We start from the raw sequence: 18,178 nt of genomic DNA on the forward strand, positions 1-18,178 counted from the left end.
ATTTACCACGTTAATTCACATATAGGGCAAGGTCTTCTTAAATTGGACCTTTAGATAAGAGTATGCCTGAGCTATCCGTGGCCATCATAAGCTTGATATCATATTCAAAGTATAATGTAAGAACATAGAAGATTTTGACATTGCACAATTCTGTGCCTTAAAACAAAAAATTACACAGTAATAACGCAGAGTTAATAAAGCCCAACTTGGAGCTTTTCAAACACTATAAGAACCAGAAAGTATTAAGTCCGTAAAACGCCATTAAAAACATTATTTTTGAACTTTTATTAACTTCCCATAGGATGTTATTGTAATGGGTCCGATTTGTTCGTACCAAAGTTGTTGCGGATGTACAAATTTTGACATCATTTTTTAAGACTCACATCCGCGGTTGCGGATGCGGATTTAAGAATTTATTAAATAAAATCAATTTTAAGTCCGTAAATAAATTTTATTGATTATCTTTGCGTTTAATAATTAAATTTAAAAATGGGTGAGTTATACATATTTAATAAAAAGCAAAACTGCAGCCTTCGCAAACTGTAATCTGTTTCTTAGTGGATCGTGTATTAATCCAGCTCCACTAAATAGTAGTTCGCTGGGAACACTGGCTAGTGGAGGTGATAAATACCTCAGTACAAATTTGGAGAGCCTTTTAAAACTTGTTTTTATTTCGGGAACATACTAACTCCCTTCGGAGAAGTGCATCGGGACTAGCGTTATCAGATTCTCCTTCACCTTCGTCTTCAGTTGATGAATCTAGCATCATTGCCATATCGCTTCTGAACCGTACGTTCCTGGTTCCGAATGTAAAGTCTCATCCATTTTCTTATTTTTTGTGTTGTTTGCATTTGGTGACAACGCAGGAGAACTGGTGCTTAATGGATCAATTATCATCTTTAAAATTACATCTTTTATTCTTTTCTCGGTGATGGCTTTGAAAAATGAATGCTTATAGCGAGGGTCTTAGTATGTTGAGATCGTATACAAATCGTTGTTTTGCAAAGATGAACATTTTGTTGAAAAATGAGTTTTCAGATTGAAGGCTGCCAGCCGAATGGCTTCAGTGCACGATGGTTTTGATAAGTATTTATCAAGTTTTTTCTTAAGCATTTAAATTATAGGAATCACAGATGATATAAGTGCCTGAGAGCTGATCATTTCACGAGTAGCTTCTTCAAAACGTTTGAGTAGTTCAAGGCAGCTTTCAATTATTTTCCACTCTTCTGGCAAAATTGGTTCAATATTGTTGTCATTGGCATAAAGACTTAATGCATCTTTTATCTTAGAAAAACGCCTAAACATGTAGAATGTGCTATTCCAGCGCACAATCCTGGAGTACTTTAATATGTGGTTGATTAAGTCCGTCCTGATTTTTTTCTAGAAGTTTTTGAGCAATAGTTGAATGGTTAAAATTGAAGTTTTCTTTAATTTTTAATGTCTTTTATATTTTCTTGCGATTGTAAACCATGTCGAATTACAATTTGCATCTTGTGAACAGTGCAATCTAAATCAGTCAATGATGCTCGTCGCATACCTCTTTTCATATTGGAGCCCTCATCTCGTATAATACAGTGAACTTTTTCCTTAAAAATATTCCATTCGTTAAGCATTGTGTTAAATTTGTCTGCAATGATATCACCAGTATGGCGATCCTCAAACGTCTTGCATCTTAATACGATTGATGTTCGTTCAAAGTTTTCTGATACTCCATGGCAAGTTAAGCTTAACAAGGAAACACTTGAGCTGGTGTCTGTCCAAATATCAGAAGTATTTAAAAGACATGTAGTCCTATTTTTGTTTTGTTTATTGTTGGCGCTCTCAAATAAAACAAACTTTTCTGGGTGATTTGACTTCAAGTGGTTTTTCAACGAAGAAGAAGTGCGTCCTTTTCGTGAGTATGATTTACGACATATTTTGCATTTGGACTTGTCAGGATCATTTTTATTTAAATTAAAATAGATCCAGATGCTGCTTTTTGTTGGTGGCGGCATTTATGTTCTGTATCTGTATCACTTTTTCATTTAATATGTTAAAAAAAACTGTGTCCTCTGGTCACTTAGCAAAAGCTTTTATATACTCAAATCTGTGACCATTGTATATGACTTGTTGTTGCTTTTGCCATTGCCTACTTGGGACCGAGATTTTTGAATTTAAAATTTGTATTAAGGGTGAAAGGGTGGTTTTTATTGATCATGATATAGTATGCCGTGCTGTTGGTATTTTTCGAATTTGAAAAAAAAAAAGGGTTAAAAAACATCCGCAACAAAATCCGCATAAGTTTATGCGGATGCAGATGTTGGAATTATTGCGAATAATCCGCAATTGCGGATACGGATGGGAATATTTGCAACATCCCTACGAACTACGTACGTCCTTACGTTCGGGACGTTTTTTCGTTGTACATAGCTAAAGGACCAGAAGAGAAATCGCCTTCAAATTAAAAAAAAAAATGAAGAAAAAAAATTGTCACCTCTGAAAATTTAACGAATGAAAAATGATTTCAATTTAGTGCAACGAAAATAAAAAAACTTTTTTAACATCTGGTAAAATTTTGAGAAAAATCAAAAAAAAAACTAAAAAAAACATTACTCAAAGTTTGTAAAAATTAAATTTCGACTCAAATATCTTTTCAGAAACTTAAGATTATGGATTCAAACTTATCTTTTTTTTTAAAGATTTATTATTTTCAACATTCGTTTAAATGTTGACTGTTTTTTTTTCTAACAAAAAATAAAAACTTAAGAAAATTTAACAAAAGATGGTAAAAATTGATTTTCGGTAAATATCTTTTCAAAACTTTGAGATATTTGCTTTAAACTGCTGTTATCTTTTAAAAAATATTATTGTCAACAAAATGTTACAAAATATAAAAACCTAATACTAAAACTTTGTAAAAATATACTTTCGATTCAAATAGCTTTTCAAAAACTTAAAATATTGTCTTCAAACTTTTTTTATTTCACAGAAAATATTGTTTTCGATATTCAGAAGTTTTTGTTAATAAAAATCCAACAGTCTGTTTTTTACAAAAAAATAAAAACTACAAGAAATAGTACGAACATTTTGTAAACATTGATGTTCGGTTCTGGATATCTCTCAAATTAATTTCATTCATACAATTTGCAAAAATTGAAAAAATGCTACAAAAATTGGTAAACATTAGTTTTCGAATAAAAATCTATTTAACAAAACTAGATTTTCAAACTAAACTATTCCTTTATATGAAAAACATTGTTGGCAAGTTTAAAAATTTTAATAATAATTCAACTGTAAACTTTCTTAACGCATCACGAAAACCTACAAACATTTAAGTAAGACACATCGATAGACGTGATGGGAACTTATTAATGTGGGTTGCATTCCAGCCTTTTTTAAATTAAAAAAAAGGGGAATATTTTTAAACATGCTCTTTAAAAACATGAACAACTTTGTGCAACCCAGTCGTGCATTTAATTTACCAAATGTAAGTTTTATTTTTTTAAGGTTTTTATTTAAAAAAAAAATATGCCCATTGAAATTTATTAAATTCATAACGCAATTTTATTAGGCAATAAAATTGTGTTTGAGTTTTTATTTAAAAATACTTTAATTTTTCTCAAAATTTTAAAACTTTTATCTTTGTTAATTTTATTTTTGGAATTAATATAATTTGTAGTTTGAAAAATATTCGAGGTGACAAAAAATTCAGTTTTCTTGATTTATACAAAAAAAACCTCTATGGACCTTAAAACTTCGAGCAATGTCAAAATTTTCAATTTGCCAAATTGTGCGTGTTACAATAATTTGGGAATTTAATAATTATCATTTCTCCAATTTCCAATATATTCTTTAAGAAACTTTGAAAAATTGGGCCTTAGTCATTTCAAAAAAAAGTTTCGACATTCTTTTCTTAAGAGCTTTTAATTCTTTTTTTATTCTAGTATGGTTACTAAAAAACACCGGTGTTGAGACCCAAAGGGAAGGGGAAAGTACGAAAAACAAAACTACGGCTTTATGAATTCTTTTTGAACATTCTCTCTCTTAGTAGATATAAAGTTCAATTTATCACAACGGCTAATCAAAATATAGAACCTATCAAATGTTTACAAATGATAACAAAATATTCACCACCTGCTCATGCGCTTCAAACTGGAACCTTTACCTTAATTCCACTTTAATAGAAAAAGCTAAACACTAAAATTAAGAAATTCGCAGAAATTCAAATGACTAAATGAGGGAACTCTAAAGGTGCGTAAACGTTTGCACCTGCTGGATATGCCCTACACCGTACCTACACCGTTTCACCTACTTTGACTACCTTAAATATGTTTTGTGTATTACCTGTAATTTATCTTCTGTTTCTTATCTTATCTTCAAGATAAAGGGATATTTTTTTGTAGATACTAGCAAAGCTTTTTTCACACAATGTCTAACAAGGTGGGGCTCTGAAGTATTTAGTTCGACTTTAACGACAGGTGAAATAAGGCGTGTTAAAAAAAATATACGCTAACGAATAAAATTGATATTTTGTTCAACGATCCAAAAATTAATACAATCTTTTGGAATATAATTCAAGTGAATTTCGAAAAGTGAGTTTTCAAAACTTGAGTAGTGAATTTAAGAAAAAACAAGAAGAAATTTAAAAATTAATACTTCCCCTCACAAAACTGCCCTAAAAACAAAGAATTCAAATAAAATAATTGTGCAATTTCGGCCTTATTCGTATCTTTATCTATGAATCATTCTATAGTGTTGAAGTTTTTTATCTTATCAACAGTTTATTGAATGGTTTACCATCACTGACAACGATAAGATGGATTATTCCATTTTCAAACTTTTATAAAACATATTAATAGTGCTTCAATTCTAAGAAGTTTTTTCGTTTGTAACAACTTTTGTGACTTTTTATCACAAAGTTGTAATAATTGCCATGAAAAATTAAAAAATTCTTTAAAATTGAGTCATTGAGTGTTGCTTCATTTTTAGAGTGAAAAATAAATTGTGTGAAGATTTGTAGTCAAGTGTTAAAGGGGAGTTACTGGAAATGGACTAATGTGTCACAAGGCATTTTATCAAAATTTGTTTTAGTTATTAATTTACAATCAAATTGATAAGTGTAAGTACAAATTTGATATATTTTATCCAAAATGGAATGGATTGGAACTGATTTGGTCACCAAAGTCACCAAATGTAAAACTAATAGCCAAAGCTCACACCACCAAAATTGCTGATTAAAAAATTGTGCCTCTGGAAAATACTGAAATTAGTATTTCTTTTTGATTAAGTTAAGTTAACAGTGACGATATTGCAAAAAAAACACCAATACTTCGTAAAACAAATAACTATGGCCCAGTTATCCAGCGTAATGTTTAGAGACATGATCTCAAGTACAGAGACTCTTTGTTCAGCCGTACTTCAAGAATGTAAAATGCTTTTCCTTACAATTTGTTTTACCTCTTATTTTGATATACGAAACCCTAGGACCAATGTAAAGCGGTGATTTTTAAGTTAATCTCTAATCTTAATATTCTTTATCTTGAACTTTATTCCAAAATGTTGTGGGTGTTGTCAATATTATTGCTTATTGTATGGTCTCGGGGTGCAGTCGAACTTCTAGACCATTTCTCAATTCAGCTTTTTTACTTGGTTCTCAAACTTTATTTTTACTAAATGTATTTTAATTGACTATGCAATTAAACTTTATAGCAGCGGTAAAAGAGCTTGAAACATAATTTTCTTGTTTTTTAGCGTTAGTCTGTTGTTTGAAGAAAAGTCTATACAATTTTATCTATCAAAGTGGCTTGTTGAAATCTTATCATCATCATTATCAGAGATGCGTAAACAAGATTATACTGATTAGAAATTCTATGTTGAAATTGTTTGCTATGAAATATGAACTATGTTTACTCAAAAGTGAACAGGTTTTTGATATTTTTAGAATTTTTTTTCCTTTTCTAAGAATTATGCTTTAAAGTTTTATATCGAATTCTAGTAAATTGTCGCAAACGTCAAGTCATTAAAGTCCGATTTTTATATTGGCTTTAATCATATTACGAACGACAAATGAAGAAATTTAAGGTTGGTTTAACGATGACTAAGACTGAAGTTAGGCGTTATATTATTTGGCTTGGTATACTAAACCATGATTCATAACCGGAATTCTGATATATTGCCTTATCGTAGGTATATGAAACCGGATACAAAAATAATGCAGGTTTTTGATTTAAAGATAGTAACTGTTTGGTGATGACTTTCATGCCAGAACTCTTGGGTTCCCTAAATGTGCCACCTACATTTTTTTTACAAATCAATAACATTAAAACTTTGTTGTATTTTTTTTCGCGAAGAAGTTAATTCAAAACAAAAATACCCGCAGATATTAAATTTAATTCATAAATGCGTATACGCTCTAGTGTACTTAAGTTTTTTAATCGTGCAAGGCATTACACTTCAATTCTAATTAAAACTAATAGAAACTAATAACTTAATATATATATTGCAAAAGTTAATTTTTTTTTTAAAAAAAGGTAAACAAAAATTTAAACTAGTGTATTTAAATTTAAAAGAGTGTCAATTAATCGATTAAAAAGTAGTGGTAGATTAAGGGATTCAATATTAACTGAAAGATGGGCTTTTAGTTAAGCTAAAACAAAATAAAAGATTGATTTACATAAGTATTTCTGTAAGCGATAGCTTCAGTAACAAACCGGATAAGAACTTTCCAACCACACTCACCATTTAGAATTGAGTAACTCTCTTCTGTAGAAAGAAAGCTTTTCCTAAAGTATAAACGTCGAATTTCTTGGACATTGCTTGCTAGGAAGTGATAACCGTTTTCCATTTGATTGAGATTGCAAAAATGACAGTTACGATTTATATCAACTCTATGAGGTCTGTAATTTAGCTCTAGCATTTCAGTTCGGATCTTAAATATTAAACTCATCTCGTTAACTGTGAATGAACTAAAATTATTCAAGGCTTAATTCAATGTTGTATTATATTTACCAGCCAATTCTTGCCAATCTTTGAACGGCTTGTAACAACGCTGAAGTGCATATATACAAATCTATATGAGTGGCATCTTCTTGGTAAACTCTTCACTAATTTCCTGCATTTGCTCTGGGGAACAGAGTACCTACCAAGGTTCTTGAATTCCGTCCAAAGTTCTTCCGAATTTTTGAATTTTTTTTATATTCTCTTAACTTTAACATCACTCCACAAGTTTTCAATTGGGTTAAGATCGGGACTTTGCGCTGGCCAGCTTAGAACCTCAATACTTTCGTGGGTAAACGACCACATTGGCTGCATGTTTCGGATCATTGTAATGCATGAAAATCCAGTTAACTTGCATTGACTCGAACACGAATGGTTCCATTGTGTGGTATGAAAACTTATCCATCTGTCCACCTAATGCCAAGAAAAAGCACCCCAGACCATTACACTTCCTCCACCATGTTTCACAGATGAACAAAGATTTTCCATCTGATCCGATGTCTCATCACTCCACAGCACTCTTTTCAAAAAATTTAAGGTATTTGTTCAAACGAGCCTTTTTTTATTTGATTTGTTTTTTTTTTTTAAATCAAAGGTTAGCATCGTTGAGTCGTCTTCTTACTAGTCTGCTTTATACGTTAACACCAAATTCTTCATTAATTTCGGCAGTAATGATGCGGAAGGATTTAAAAGGATCGGACTTACACTTTCTGACGATGGCTCCGTCAACGGGTACTGAAATCTTGCGATGGGTGGGCTTGCGAATTTTATTAGTAATTCTGAGTTCAGGATAGGTTTTCACCAAATTAAAACATTATAGACCATTTTCACGAACACTTCATTAATTTCGCAATTTCTGAAGGATTATTACCTTTTTAAAGAGAGTTCATAGATGATATTCCTTTTTTCAAAAGTACAATGCACTTACTTACTTACTTACTTACTTAAGGTGGCGCTACAGTCCTGTGTGAACTAGGGCCTCACCCAACAAACTTCTCCATCTAACTCGGTCCCTAGCTAGATGTCTCCAGTTTCGCGCTCCAAGTTGGGTGAGGTCACCTTCCACTTGTGCGTGCCACCTGATCCGCAGTCTTCCTCTCCTGCGCTGTCCTGTGGGTGCGGATTCGAAGACTTTCCGGGCCGGAGCATTGGTTTCCATGCGCTCTACATGACCCATCAATCTTAGTCGTTGGACTTTTACCCTTCTGGCTAAGTCTACGTCGCTGTACAGCCCGTACAGTTCGTCGTTCCATCTTCTCCTCCACTCCCCTTCGATGCATACGGGACCGTAGATCACACGAAGAACTTTTCTCTCGAACCGATCCAAGGTGCTTTCATCCGCTTTTGTCATGGTCCATGCTTCTGCACCGTATAGCAGGACGGGGATGATAAGGGTCTTATATAGCAACACTTTGGTCCCTCGAGAGAGGACTTTACCACTCAATTGCTTTCTTAGTCCAAAGAAACAAAAGTACAATGCACGCCTCTGCCAATATTTTGGATTTTTTTTTCAGTTGTATTATCGTACACAATAAAAAAAAAAAAAAACAACTTTCGCCTAGGAAGTTTGATAAACAAATGAAAAGTTACAATTTAACTAATAACTGTGGTATTTCTTGGTCTAAACTGCCAACAACAAAAGGCTATGGGTGATAATGGTTTACATTTGACTCTCTTTTCTGGTGTCAGTTGCAGTTAGCAACGTACCCACAAAAAATTGCAATGATCATTCAAAATAACGGAAATTCTTTTGGAATAGATTTACTTTCTGTATGTGTGCTATTTGTCTGTCCATAACTGTATATATTATGCACTGTAGCTTCAAATTTCTCCAGCAATTTCACACGTATTTACTTGAATTCAGAAACTTTTATAGGAACTATAAGCAACAAAATGTGAAGACTTATGGAGAAAAAAATATGGTTAGTTAGGAACCGTGCAGGTTTTTGCCAAAGAATCTAGGAATAAGAGGTTTCATTTTCATTATCCCGCTGTTTTGTGAAGTCGCCACTTTTAAATCTGACATTTAACAAGTAAAAGGTACGTTATTACTACAAATGGGTAAATACATGCTTTGAGACAAGGAAGTCATGTTATTAAAACCGTACGCGTCTCTCAAGAACAACTGAGAAAGTTTCTGCTGTGTAGCTTTTAGTGTTGAAGAAAATTCAATTAAACATTTTTTTACGATCTAAAGTCTGTGTTAAAGGGTTAAATCCAGTAAAATCGATTTTAAAACTGAAATCAAATTAAAGTTATTCTGTTGTTTATTTACTCAGGTGTATACTAATTATATACAAAATCGTTGAATTTCAAGTTCGAAAAATCCAACTATGGCTTTTAAAAAGTCTCTACACCCCCAACGAAGCTGTGCGCCGCTGGTGACGCAGCGGTGTGATTGGACCTTACATATTCAAAAATGATCCTGGTGCTACTATGAATAATTTTTTTTAAAAAGCTATCAATAAAGATTTGTACTTTTGATAGTCTGCATTTTGTTGATAGGCTTCAAGAAATAATACCTTTCTCTCGAGTTTTTAAGGAAATTGACATAATAGCTGGTAGAAAATTCAATGGGTCCGATATTTCGAAGTACAAACCTCTTTATTATGGACGAGAACTAATTGACACACAGTTAAAGTTATCCACTTATTCTCTTCAAATTATTCCAACATAGAGTCAAATGAAGACTTTGAACACGAAGTTCTGGCATCAGTAAACCTTTTTAAGAAAACATTTATGCCAAGCGCAATGATAACATTCTAATCTATAAATAACGACACGTGATAGATTCAGGTAGATAGATCCATTGTCTCCTTTTTCTTCTCCTAAAAGTCTAAAATTTTACAGATCCAAATTAATATTAAAAAATCGTCTGTATTAGAAAATGTCTATATTCTTTGGATGCAGTATTATCATTTATTTTCAACCAATTTTTAATTATGGTTACTTTTCAAACATTTGGAAGCGATCTATGATCTTGTCAATTGCGAAAAATAAAGCTACAAGAGAAGTTAGTAACTTTTGACGTATCTTCATTCTTTCTAAAATTGGTAAACTGTTTAAGCGGGTATTGGCTGAGATATTGGGTGGTATGCGAAATTCTTTAGCTCAGTCTCAAAACTAATTATTTTGAGCTTTTGCTATCATTCCTATGCAAAATCTTTTTGAGACAAAACTCACTAAAATGTGATTGATCTTATTTTGGAGATCTATCTCATTTGAGACATTTCCGTATGCAGAAAGACTGGAAATTTGTTGTCTCAGGAACCGCAATGGCTGAATATTTAAATTTGTTTGCTCCTGTTGAGTCAACAGGAAATTTTAAGAATCTTTATAGGTCCACCCCAGCGCAAGTTGAAATCCTAACGAATTATTTTTTTTGAAAATCACGATACATTTCGAGGCGGTTGATTAATAAATATTCCCAGAATATTGGTGTTTTTTTTCCGATTTGTTGGTGATCCTGGCTTTCAAAGCGGTATTGGCGAAGATTTTGGAATCGATCGAAGCACAGTTTCCAGGATTATTGTCGGAGTAGCTGAGAAAATTGTAATTAGGAAAGAGGAGTGGATCAAGTTTCTCAATACGGTAGAGGATAACGATGCTGCAAAAATAATTTGGCTTAGAAAATATAAATTTCCATCCTGTATTGGAGCAATTGATTAAACTTGGGTTTTTGTCAAAAGAATAGTATTTTTCTTAATAAAATTAATAAGAAAACTATTAACATCTTCGTTCTTATATCCGCTACGCTTCTACTTCACTTTCTACTTTCACATGAAGAAGCCATTTTAGAAATGAAGGTAATTTTGAGACAGAGATAGTGAGATGAAATGAGCTTTGTCTCATTGCAAATTCTCAATCTCATAAGCTTGAGCTCAGACTCGTAGCTCATGCTCATAAGACTCAGTAAGTTAATTTCTCATACCACCCATTGAATAATATGCAATCAATTTGCTTTCAAAAAAGGAAATTCAAAGAAACATGCTTTGCTTCAATTTCAAACAAGGACATTCAAAATCTTAGAAATAAAATGTACACAGTGACCTTTAAAAAGCTCTCGATTCACTTTGGCTTTCAGGGACTTGTATATAAAGTTTAAGAGCTCAATTTTCCGAGTTGGCTCATCCAAATAATGTTCAGTTTTTTAACAAACAGAAAAAGCACAATTTTTATTAATTCTGGACATACTGATTTTTTTACTTTATGTACAGGTGTTCCACAGGGATCTATATTGGATCCATATTTATTCAACATTTATCTCCAAGACTTCCCTCTTTCACACTCCTATTTTAATGAACCTTGTTCAATACATAACGCTGATGATACTATGATATTAGCAAGTAACAGTTGACCAATTTTAACTCTTAATCAAATTAAACGCAAATTGCCACTTATAGAAAACTATTTTAAAAAAATGGAGATTAAAAATCAATAAAAACAAGTGTGGATTGACTTGTTTCAGAAACTCCAGCGGAATAGGAAACACCTTGCTGTTAAAAAGAGCAAGTTCCTAGATCTCAAAATAAATAACGCAGCAATCCCACTACCTCTAAAAATGAAGTACCTAGGAATAAACTTCCAGAACCGATTTCAATTCGATAAACGTGCTAGAACGATACTTAAAAAAGCAAAAATTGCTACTGCATTATTAAAAGCATTGTTTAATTCAAAGTTCCTTTTGGAAAAAACTTAAATTATAATCTACAATACACTTACTAGGCCGATTCTGAAATACAGTTTGTGTACTTGCTTCCTATTTTACCGACGGTTGCAAATGAATTGAAAGTATTTGATAGAAAAGTATTAAAATTTTGTTGTGGATTGTCCGAAAGCCTGATAAAAATGTTATTCAAATACCTCAATTTATGAAACATCAAATGAGTCTTCTCTTTAAAAAAAAAACTTTTAAACAAAAATTCGCATGTAAGCCAATTGATAAGATTCCAAATGGATTCTATAGTGAGAAAATACTTAAAATATTTAACAATAAGATAAATTAAATTTAAGTTGTGCCCACGGTCCAAATTAAATTTCGGGCACTGATCTTCGAATTCCAGTTGACAAATCTGAATACCAAGCATGAACAGTTTTTGACAGACTCTGTTACTTTCATATCGGACTAGTCCAAAGTCAAAGCAGCCAGGAACTGAAACTAATTAACTGTTACAGAAAATTGAAAAAAAAAAACACATTTTATTTTAAAAATAAACATACAAAACTCTCTTACTATTTATCTTCAAACACTATCCTAGAACTTCATTATTATTAACATCATAATTTATCATCTTTTAAATTTCTACGATGGTCAATTAAATGTTTAATGAAATTATATCCCCCTCTTTTATACGCATTTATAGATTATCATCATAATGCAGCATCTTTTGCCGCATAAGCAACCCATCCTATCCTTGGTGGTGTTCCTCATTGTCATAGCAGCACCTCCATCGACATGGGCTCAGGAGAATGCCCAACTACAAATACCACCATCCTTGGTTGAGTGCTACAATACAAGTTATTACATGAACCGTGACAATCGATTACCGTCGACAATTAACACGCTCATCGATCTAATCCGTAAAGTGGAAAATAGTCCGGACTTTAATATGGACGCACGACAGTTGTCCGTCGCATTGCTGCATCGTTTCCGTCAGGATGGAATTCAACGAGCTACTGGTGTTCAAGCTGGGATTCCCGGAGTTCTGCCATACAGTCCGACGGGATTTCAATTCCCTAAGTTTCGTATTCTTTTGACACGTCTTATTCCGGGAAATGCCAATACCTTCCCGAATGCATCATTGTCACAACAAGAACGTTGTTCTATGCATTTTATGCTCTCGAGCTCATACAATCTTCGAGTCCGTGGCGATGAGAATATGGTGTGCAATCGGTTGTCCCAATACCGTTCGAATCGATTCAGCAGAAGTGTGAATGACAAACCCTACAAGTCGAACTTCTTGGGCGATGTTGAGTTCATCGAAACCCACAAGAACTCGAAGAAGGAAGATAAGGTCAAGACTAACCCCTACATGGACTTTGACTACTGGAACGACGGTGGTGATGTGAACTACGGAAACGATAATTCTGTAAGTCAGTGTCCGGTAGAGAATGGAGTTATCTGGACGCCCTGGGGAACAGTCACTGCGGGTAACTTAATAGCTGGAATTGCAGCTGGTCTTCAGCCTCAGACGATACAGCTTAAAACACTTCTGGCTCTATCCAGGCGCCCTGGTCAATTCGGAGGTAGACAAAGTACCCTTACTGTGGATAACCGATGGGCAGCTACTTTGGCGGGAGACCTTGCCGAAGTGGCTCTCGTCCAGGTACCAATGTCACCGTCGAGCAGTGCTTCAGTAGGAGCCGGTGGAGCGTGGAACGATACTGTCATGGCCAAATGGTATTTTATGTCAAGAAGAGATAACCTCGAGATGACTGACGCTGAAATTCGGGGTGACTTGGATGGTCTGATCATCGCCATGAACATTGCAAATTGGAAGAATCAAGCTTCCGGAATAAAACTGAGTCAATTGCTTTCGATGTACTACTCTCTGGGAGGAGTCCTTGATTCAGGCATCAAGGCCTGTAACAGACAGCAGCAGTTCAACACAGTGGCTCCAGTGAGTGATATGGCCAGTCAGACAGCAGCCTTTGCTCAAGTCCTCGATGCAGAAATGCAGTTAAGAGTTACTCTCCAACAACCCGCAATTCAGCAATTCTCGCAATCAGCAGCTGGCGAACTTGGAAATTATGTTCGTAAGTACAAAATGATGACGTTTATATTTTGAAAATCAATTAATGGTAATTTTTTTCTAGCTCAATATTTAAATGACATTTCTTGTGAAGCTTCAAACGTTCAGACAGGCGATGTGTCAGAAAAAATCACAACCATGACAGACATATTTGTTTACATCGACACTTCATGGGAATATAATGCAATTACTGATTATGTTAGGTAAGTCTTGAGTCTTAATTCAAATTTAGGAGTTTTTACGATATTCTTTATTTTATTTGACAGCTACGTTCTCGAACGGATCAATGTTGCACCATATGCAAGTTCCGTAACGCTTCTCAGCGCTGGTGACGGAAGAATAATTGCCAATACCACCTATCACATGAGTGACGTCTATCAACAATGGAATGTCTCAACTCAATCAAACTGTAAGTTTTATAGTGATCTTTCAATTTTGTGACGTTTTCTAATGATTTGCATACTTACAGACAGTCCCGGTTTCAACCTTCCTCTTATTTTGAAGTCTGTACAAAACCTAACTCAAACTCTTATGATTGGACAGCAGCAAAACAACACAGTTGGAGGTCGTTCTATGATCGCCCTTTTAGTACCGAACATGGCCACCGTAAACGATGGAGACTCAAACTACGTTCAAATTCAACTGCAGTACATCTACGAACAAATTCCTGATCTGAAGTTCCTCTATTTTACCGGTGGTTCAGCAATTCGATTCAATTCATTTGTGGTCGATCCATCTAAGGATATTTTCCAGATAAGCTTGGGTCAAAACAATTATGCTTCACAGGGAAGACCAGTTGTTCAGCGTATCAAAGAACGTAAGTTTCCAAATAGTATTTCCGTCTTCAAAATAACTTTTAATGAAATCTTTTGACAGTTCAACGCCGCATCATAAATCCCCGCTGTGGAGCATATTGGTACAGCTCAACCTGGGGTCAAGATCAAATGTACCAATATATTCGCCCGAATTTCATCAACTTCTATCGACTAATGCCAAATTATTTCTACATTGCCGGTGGAAGTCGACAAGTGAGCGTGAATGGAGCAAGTGGAACAACTCTAACAGTCTGTACTTCCCGTTACAATCCACGACCCATGCAAAACGCAACAACTTCAACGTCAAATGGACAGAGTGACGTAACCTGTCAACAGTTGACAAATACCGGAAACAGTATGACATATGATCTGTCAAATGCATGCAATGGTTACTTTTCGATACACAGCTGTCCACCGCTTTATATATCAGTGCAAGCAACATCCACATACAGCTCGCAGTCTTCATGCATGGACAGTGCTTGTCAGTATCCCGATGAAGTCCGATATCAAGTGACTGTGCAGAATTTGGGCTGCTACAGCGGTGTTGGAAAACTCTTGGCTAGTTTGACAGTTATTATGATGGCAGCCATTTTGAGACACATCGTTGTGTAATCAGCTGATTTATAGTTTGGGAACAGTTTGACATATGCATGTTTTTGTCGCTGGAAAACTATAGAAGACACTTAGGAGAGAAGAGAGCGCTGGGAGTCCTTCCAAGAACAACCTTTTTTTTTAATTTTAATATTTTTAGATAAGTTTACTAACCTACAAGCAGTTGCCTTTTTTTAACTTTTTACATATTAAAGACGTAATTTACAGTATTCATAAGAATGAGTCTTAATGACTTAGAAATTCTGTTGTTTTTTTTTTTAATTTTTTTATATAAGTTTCTTGGACACTGACGCATAGTAAGTCAATACATTCTGAATTTTTTAATAGGTCCGTTCCCTTATTCCGTATTTCTGGGATTTCAAGTAGATGTTTTATATCAAATAGCTCAAAAATTCACCAAACTTTTTTTAAAAATTAATAAGTCGGCCAAGAGCACGTATAATGGTCCAAGCTCTACACAACTGACCAGATATGATCATATAATTGATCAAAGCAAGTAATCCAAACCTGCCTACGTACGACTGGAAAGTCCCAAAGGTTGAGAAGCAGACAGTGGGTCACTATAGATCAGCTCTCGTATTGATCAATAGGGAATCACTGGCTCCACTGGCCGCGACCAAAGGCGTGATTAGGTATGGTTTCGATGAAATCGTGATTCGTAACTACAAAAAAGACGAAGATTCGCTTAACACCACTAATAATGGAAGTCGATGCAACACCACAAGTGGAACCATCGACCTCCACAGCCCCAAACAAGCCATCCGTGGAGGCTAAACCTATAGTCGACAGCAACTCCGACATGGATACTGGAGACGCCACCTTAAGTATCACTCTGAGTGAGGAAGACATACTTCATTCCTCATCAGACGATGAAAACGCCGATAAAACAGTGGTGGAGGTTGATCTGACTAAAAGTAGCGATGCTGCGATTAGTACAGATTAATCTCAATCACGCCATCATGTCCTCAAACAACCTGGTACTCCGTGGGTCTCAAACTCCTTCATCAGAAGCCTCAGGACTCCTGGCTATAAACTATTGTATGCATCGGAGAAAGGTGAACCAAGGTCATGCATGTTACAGCGAGAAAGACACCACCACCGCTGTCTTAACAACGGATAAAGCCACCTACTGGCTCATATCCTCTTTTCTTGGCCACGACATACAGCCCAATTCCAGGAGACACCTTGAGGAAGACAATTGCGGACGCGCAATCGAAAAAAGTTGGTCTCCTTATTCTACATGTACGGGTTTTCGCAATCACCGTAATACACACTGGGAGCGATATAGGGAGGTGCTAGCACAACTGCTTGATCACAACCTTCTTAAAAGTTCCTCAGTAAAGATGAACTAGACCTTTCTGTGAATCATCTCACCGAAGCTTTCAATGAATCAATGAGAACTTCTTGCCCTGTAACCATTTTAAAGGGTAAAAATAAACCTCATTGGTGGTGTAAAGAACTAGAACCATTCAGAAAAAGCCGTCGCAAACTCTTCAATAGATCTACACTAGATCTCCTTCTGACTGGGACTTATACAAACAAGCTCTAAATCAATATAAAAAAGAATTAAGGAAGAGTAAGAGGTGTTCTTCGAGAAACTTTTGTGGTAAAATAGAATATACTTCAGAAACCTCAAGACTAAGGAAAATTCTCTCAAAAAGTCCAACAATACCCAGTGCTTTAAAGACAGAAGCATGCACGTGGACTATAACAGATGAAGAATCTCTTAATCTGTTATTAGACACCCACTTTCCAGGTAGCTCTAACATACTCAACGACTTAACATCAGAGTCTCAAGCTTCTACAAGCGATTTAGTTGATCTAATAACGCGGGAAAAACTGCAATGGGCTATACACAGCTTTGATCCATATAAATCTCCAGGACCAGACGGATTCATTCCGGCCGAACTACAAAAATGCTCAGACATGATCATTCCAACATTGGAAATCATTCTGATAAGCTGTTTAAGGTTGAGAAATATTGCCAAAGCCTGGAGAAGAGCAAAAGTAGTATTCATTCCTAAAGCAGGGAAACCCTCCCACGTTGACCCCAAAGATCTACGACCAATCAGCCTATCATCCTTCCTTCTTAAAACCTTGGAAAGATTGATTGAAATTTATGTCTCATTTCCACAGCTCAACATGCTTACTCTAAGGGAAAATCAGTAGAATCAGCACCTCATTCGCTAGTAAAAGAATATAACCTAGTATCTTTCCTAGATATTGAAGGAGCTTTCAACAACGTCAGTTACCAGGCGATCACAACAGCAAGGGATAAGCTGAAATTAAAGAAATCACTCATAGATCTTATAAGTCTCATGCTCAAAAGCAGGACAATAACTTCTAGCATGAGAAGTTTTACTACTACCAAATCTGTGAATCGATCTACCCCACAAGGTGGGGTCCTTTCGCCTCTTTTATAAAACATGGTAGTAAACGACCTACTGACATCATTTGACATCATTTTAGGGTGATTGCCTACGCTGACGACGTTGCAATATCTCTATCGGGGAAACACCCCCAAGTTCTCTCGGAACTCCTACAAAATGCATTTAATATAGGCTAACAAAATGGGCGAAGCCATGTAGCTTGGACGTCAATCCACATAAAACAGAAGTAATACTCTTTTCGAGAAGGTACAAAATTCCTCAGATTAGCCCACCCAAGTTTAAAGTAATACTATTAAGCTTTTCCGACCAAGCTAAATATTTAGGCCTCATTTTAGACAAAAAACTAAATTGGAAGGTAAATATTGATGAAAGAGTAAAAAAGGCTACTGTAGCGCTTTTTACTTGTAAAAAAGCCATAGGATCAAAATGGGGCTTCTCCTCAAAAATAACCCACTGGCTATACACTTCAGTAATCAGACCGATACTCATTATTTAAGGAGTTGTCGTATGGTGGACCGCACTGGACAAGATGTTAAATCTAAATAAGCTCATCAAAGTCCAGCGGATCACAGGAGCACTTCGCTCAACACTAACCGCAGCACTGGAAGTGCTTTTAAACCTAACACCTCTTGAC

The 18,178-nt window shown here is 35.0% G+C and overlaps 1 protein-coding gene across 2 annotated transcripts; it reads left to right on the forward strand.

Moving 5' to 3' along the window:
* The first annotated feature begins 4,431 nt into the window (after positions 1 to 4,431).
* On the forward strand, positions 4,432 to 15,394 carry LOC129942548 (uncharacterized). 2 transcript variants are annotated; one of them, XM_056051540.1, is made up of 6 exons: positions 4,432 to 4,571; positions 12,339 to 13,731; positions 13,792 to 13,930; positions 13,994 to 14,136; positions 14,197 to 14,544; positions 14,604 to 15,394. In XM_056051540.1, the coding sequence occupies exons 2-6, from the start codon at positions 12,351 to 12,353 to the stop codon at positions 15,152 to 15,154; spliced, it is 2,562 nt and encodes an 853-aa protein (XP_055907515.1). In that variant the 5' UTR covers positions 4,432 to 4,571; positions 12,339 to 12,350; the 3' UTR covers positions 15,155 to 15,394. The 2 variants fall into 2 exon arrangements, with proteins under 2 accessions (XP_055907515.1, XP_055907516.1); XM_056051541.1 differs by lacking the exon at positions 4,432 to 4,571 and adding an exon at positions 4,845 to 5,098.
* Positions 15,395 to 18,178: the final 2,784 nt, after the last annotated feature.

The sequence above is a fragment of the Eupeodes corollae genome, chromosome 1 (assembly GCF_945859685.1).
Source record: "Eupeodes corollae chromosome 1, idEupCoro1.1, whole genome shotgun sequence".
NCBI lineage: Eukaryota > Metazoa > Arthropoda > Insecta > Diptera > Syrphidae > Eupeodes > Eupeodes corollae.

Excerpts from the sequence above, each read along its gene's own strand:
- LOC129942548 (XM_056051540.1), top strand. The coding sequence starts at position 12,351 with ATGCAGCATCTTTTGCCGCATAAGCAACCCATCCTATCCTTGGTGGTG. Across the intron at positions 13,931-13,993 it reads GCAATTACTGATTATGTTAG|CTACGTTCTCGAACGGATCA; the intron begins GTAAGTCTTGAG and ends TTTATTTGACAG. Across the intron at positions 14,545-14,603 it reads TGTTCAGCGTATCAAAGAAC|TTCAACGCCGCATCATAAAT; the intron begins GTAAGTTTCCAA and ends ATCTTTTGACAG.